At 35.2% G+C, this 4,574-nt stretch overlaps 1 protein-coding gene across 2 annotated transcripts; it reads right to left on the bottom strand.

Annotated features, from left to right (window-relative positions):
• Positions 1-1,741: 1,741 nt before the first annotated feature.
• Positions 1,742-4,574, bottom strand: LOC141906151 (uncharacterized). Of its 2 annotated transcripts, XM_074795368.1 has the most exons (6): positions 3,995-4,574; positions 3,378-3,749; positions 3,090-3,250; positions 2,692-2,875; positions 2,555-2,578; positions 2,356-2,483 (listed from the first exon to the last, which is right to left on the bottom strand). In XM_074795368.1, the coding sequence occupies exons 1-6, from the start codon at positions 4,523-4,525 to the stop codon at positions 2,478-2,480; spliced, it is 1,278 nt and encodes a 425-aa protein (XP_074651469.1). In that variant the 5' UTR covers positions 4,526-4,574; the 3' UTR covers positions 2,356-2,477. The 2 variants fall into 2 exon arrangements, with proteins under 2 accessions (XP_074651468.1, XP_074651469.1); XM_074795367.1 differs by having other exon boundaries at positions 1,742-2,578.

The raw sequence follows: 4,574 nt of genomic DNA, 5'->3' as shown, positions 1-4,574 counted from the left end.
TATCCCGGTAGTTGTATTAATTTTTCTTCCCCAAACTATTGTCACGCGAGCACACCATTTGCACCATTACACATAAATGATAGCAATAATTCGGAAGTTATCTTAGAATCTCTGAGTGAGTCATCATCAACAATCGATAGGTCTGGTCCTAATGAAGAAAATCATTTCAATATCGGGATGATCTCTTATACGCCCAATCATTCGTCAATAATCAAAAGTTTAGATTCGAATTATGAATATATTTCACCTGAAATTTCGAAGATTATGTTCGACAAAAGTAAACATTCTAGAACGGCATTTGTTGCTAAACTGAAAACAATTTTATTTCCAGATGTCAGTAATATCGTCAATAGAAATGTAAATGGCTTACAGCGTAAGGCAAAATTAGATGATAGAAAAATAGCATACATCAAAGAAAAATGTTTTAGTTACTTCCCATGTCCACCAGCTACTATGGAGATAGTGTGGAAAGAGTGTGTAAAAGCTATCGATCGAACAAATCGTCAGCGTTTGAGAAATTTGGTAAAATGTTAAACTTTCCATTTAAATGTGAAGCGAAGATTTTCAGATAGTGTGCCTGAATGGGTAAACATAGATGAATAGAGTTATCAGGCAAGGGCTGCTTGTTTTAGTAAAAAGCTTTTTGATATTTTAGTAAAAAGCTTTTTGATATTTTAGTTCTCTTTCATATGAGGTTTTTATATACATCTAGGGGCCAGTTGCTCAAAAGTTGGTTAAAGATAACCGGCAGATAAATAAAACAGTAACAATAAACTTTTATTTGTCTTTATGTCAACAGTCAACTTGGTAGCTTTAACCAACTTTTGAACAACTGGCCCCAGGTATTGCCTTATGAAATTAATTATTATCGTTCTACTTACTTCCCATGTCCACCAGCTACTATGGAGATAGTGTGGAAAGAGTGTGTAAAAGCTATCGATCGAACAAATCGTCAGCGTTGAGAAATTTGGTAAAATGTTAAACTTTCCATTTAAATGTGAAGCGAAGATTTTCCGATAGTGTGCCTGAATGGGTAAACATAGATGAATAGGTTTTTATATACATCCAGGGGCCAGTTGCTCATAAGTTGGTTAAAGATAACCGGCGGATAAATATAAAAGTAACAATGAACTTTTATTTGTCATTATATCAACTGTTTTTTCCAAATAAAGTTCTGTTTTTACGGATCTATAATTTTGAAAATACATGGTTTTCTGATGTTGAATATAATCTTGATACTGGTGTCTCTTAAACTAGTGGATTTGCCTGAATTCAGGGCTGCCAACCTTTCAAAATTCCATTTAGGGATGAATGGCAGATTAATTAGGAATATTGAAGGTTTCAATAGGAATATATCGAAACCGAAGAAATTGTGACTTTTCCAAGTAGGAATATTTTGCTTTCAATTAGGAGGTTCGCCATGTCTTCAATCGCATCGATTATACATCGTTTAAGCCGAGAACCAATGAAACAAATGCTCACATAAAAAAACGTACCGCGATTTTACATGAATTGGCTCAATGCCAACTTCATATCGCTAACAAAGGTAAACCAATAAGCAAGTTCTGCAGAATGTATTTTTTCTTTATTATTTTATGAAAGATGAAATTATCTATTAGCAAAATAAAAAATCAGCAAATTCAACAGAATGTATTTTTTCTTTATTATTTTATGAAAGATAAAAATCAACAGTGTTTATCAAAAATATACAATAGACTAAAAATAAGAACATTAAACTGGCATAAATTGTCAAACGAATTACATAACACTATACAGCTGTCATGTGACAGATTGCAATATAAACCCTTAAAATGGAAATACTGTCCTGGCATACTGTACATAGATTGCCTAACTTAAATACAACTACAGTCATGGGTCAAATTTCAACTCTGTTTTCATCTTGCTAAAATAAAAAAATATTCAAATCAACTATTATTATTGAAATCTAATTTAGATTTAACTCCAGAATACTGATAACTCTACTAATTTGAGATTTTCACATTTTTTTCAGAGACAAGAGTCAGTCAGTATAGACCAGAGACATAGTCACCATTCAGATTGTCTAGTTTGTATCAATATTATTCAAAGCATTATATGTCGCACTTTTCACTTTCTTAAGCAAATCTGAGGATGGTTGAAAGTCTTTGCATTGTGTGGATGTTTTCATAACCATCAGTGACTGCAAGGTCTTCTGACCCAAAGCTGCTCTTGAATCCGTACGGTTCTTCCTTACGAAACTAAAAATTCTTTCGCAGCCAGCATTACTGACTGGTACAAGCAATATATGACACATCACCCTTGGCAGCAATCTGAAACGTATCGACCCAACATCATCCAACATCTTATGTATGATTTTCCATTGTGTCTCAACAGTCACTTCTTTTGATTTTTCATCGGCCCTTGCTGGTGGACTATGGAAACCAGATGGAAAATCATCATCATGCAAAGTTTGGAAGTCAGCATATTCGATTTCCAAGTCATCTCTAAAAACAATATCTCCAAGAATTACAGGGAATCTGTCCATGAAGTATATCACTGACTGGAATGATCTAACCTTACGCATCAGTGGATCAGCTACCTACAAAAATTATTATTATCAATCGTTACACAAAAGTTGATAAGTCTATGAAACAATACAATTACGAAAGAATAAATACTCTTTTGAGTTCTCAAATTCAATGAATATTTTACCTCAGCATGACTCCAAAGAGGCTGGTCTTTTGGATTCACCTTCTCCTTCAGGTAGGTGCAGGCAGCTGAATAAAACTTCACAACATCCTGATAGAATTTCTTCTTGGTTTCGTCAGTGACTGTTTCCACCAATTTCCGAGCCTCATCCCCTATGAACAGGTCTTTTTTGTCTTTTATATTATACCTAGGGGTAAAGAAAATTATCATAAATACATATGCAAGGAGCTGAATAAAAGTTACATCAGACAGCATTAATAATAGTTAACAGCAGAAGAAGTAGTGTAATGCAAATGAAACTCACTACATTTCTTTATGTAGGCCTAAAAGAATCTACTCCAGTGAAAAAAATTTATTCACTTACAAAGGAATTACAATGACACTGGATGGATGAAAAATACCTTGAGGTGAAATCGATTGAGTAAGGTGTACAACCCTGGTTAAATGCTGCTGGCTTGCATATACAGAGAAGTAGTCTGTACATAAGTCGCTCCAAAATTCGTTTCACTTTGTGAACCAATGCACTTTCAGTTTCAAGGTATCCATTTGTGCTCTCAAACACCTGTAAAAAAAGAAATCATAAGAGCTTGTGAAATAAAATCTTTTATCAGTAAGAAAGACCCTATAAAACACAAAAAAGTTTATAATCCTAATTATTTAGGGTTATGACTTGGTGATATAATGCTTACCGAGATCGCTTTAATCAGAAATGCAGTGTATAGTTTTGATGTGCGTCTCTGGAAAAACTTGTGTAATTTAGTTTTTATCGCTCCTGCGGTGACAGGGCCATCATCAAAATCGTCGAGAAACTCTTGATCATCATCTCCATCAGTATCATGGCCTATCTCTTTCGCAAAATATCTCCTCAGCGCTTCCCATTGTTCCAGCATCCTGCTAAGGGCTGGGCCCATACTGAGCCAGCGTGTAGCCACATGCTTCAGTATCGTATGATCTGGCAGGCCGCATTCCTTCTGGATGGTTTGAAAACTTGCAGATCTTTTACTCGTTTTGGTTACATACCAATGCAGCTGGCGTAATAGATCATCAAAGTCAAATAAAGGCTGTAAACAAAAGATATGCGCACCGATTTCAAACGATGAAAGTATAACAATGGTACAGCAGAATAGCAACTACAAGTTTCTAGAACTTTAACTTTATTGAGTTTATGTCATTTGATTATGTGTAAACCATAAGGCAGCACGTGTAAGCTGAACGAATAAGGCTATCCTATCTGAGTTGATGAAAATTAGAAGATGGTGAAATTACTACATATTGAAAATGAAATCAAAAGTAAAATCTTAGTTACCTTAATGGCTGTATTCAGGCCTTTCTTCAATGCTAAATGGAGCAAATGATTAACGCATCCAGCGAGGTGTACCTCTTTTTGGTGATCTCTAACATATTTTATTACACCCTTGTGTCTTCCAACATTGCTATTTGTGTTATCACACACAAGCGAAAGTAGATTCTCCCATGGTATAGCGTTCACTTCTAATTCTGCTTTGATTATATTAAATATTGCCTCTCCTGTGTGCGACTGATTCCATATTGGGTTAGCTAACAGGTCCAATTTTGTTTCTAACTGTTCATCCACATATCTCACAACGATTGGATAATATGTCTCTTGTTTGTACGTAGAACCATCTACACCAAGAACAAAGGGAGATGATTTCAATCTCGATACAGTAGATGACACGATATCAGTCGCAACCGCATTCACAATATGAGTTGTTTTGGTGCGACCGCATTTATAATTCGTAGCATTCGGATGGCCAGGGAACATATCTCTGAATAGTTGCCCAGCCTTATCGGAAACTGCGAGAGGTAAACTGTTCATAACCACAAAGACTGTGAATAATGTCTCAGCCTTGATCAAACTTTCTTTC

This window comes from Tubulanus polymorphus, chromosome 5, assembly GCF_964204645.1.
Source record: "Tubulanus polymorphus chromosome 5, tnTubPoly1.2, whole genome shotgun sequence".
Lineage (NCBI taxonomy): Eukaryota > Metazoa > Nemertea > Palaeonemertea > Tubulaniformes > Tubulanidae > Tubulanus > Tubulanus polymorphus.
The sequence above is the reverse complement of the archived record's forward strand: the minus strand, read 5'-3'. Positions and strand labels throughout refer to the sequence as shown.

Excerpts from the sequence above, each read along its gene's own strand:
- LOC141906151 (XM_074795367.1), bottom strand. The coding sequence starts at position 4,525 with ATGAACAGTTTACCTCTCGCAGTTTCCGATAAGGCTGGGCAACTATTC. Across the intron at positions 3,750-3,994 it reads GCCTGAATACAGCCATTAAG|CCTTTATTTGACTTTGATGA; the intron begins GTAACTAAGATT and ends TTTTGTTTACAG. Across the intron at positions 3,251-3,377 it reads TTCTGATTAAAGCGATCTCG|GTGTTTGAGAGCACAAATGG; the intron begins GTAAGCATTATA and ends CTTTTTTTACAG.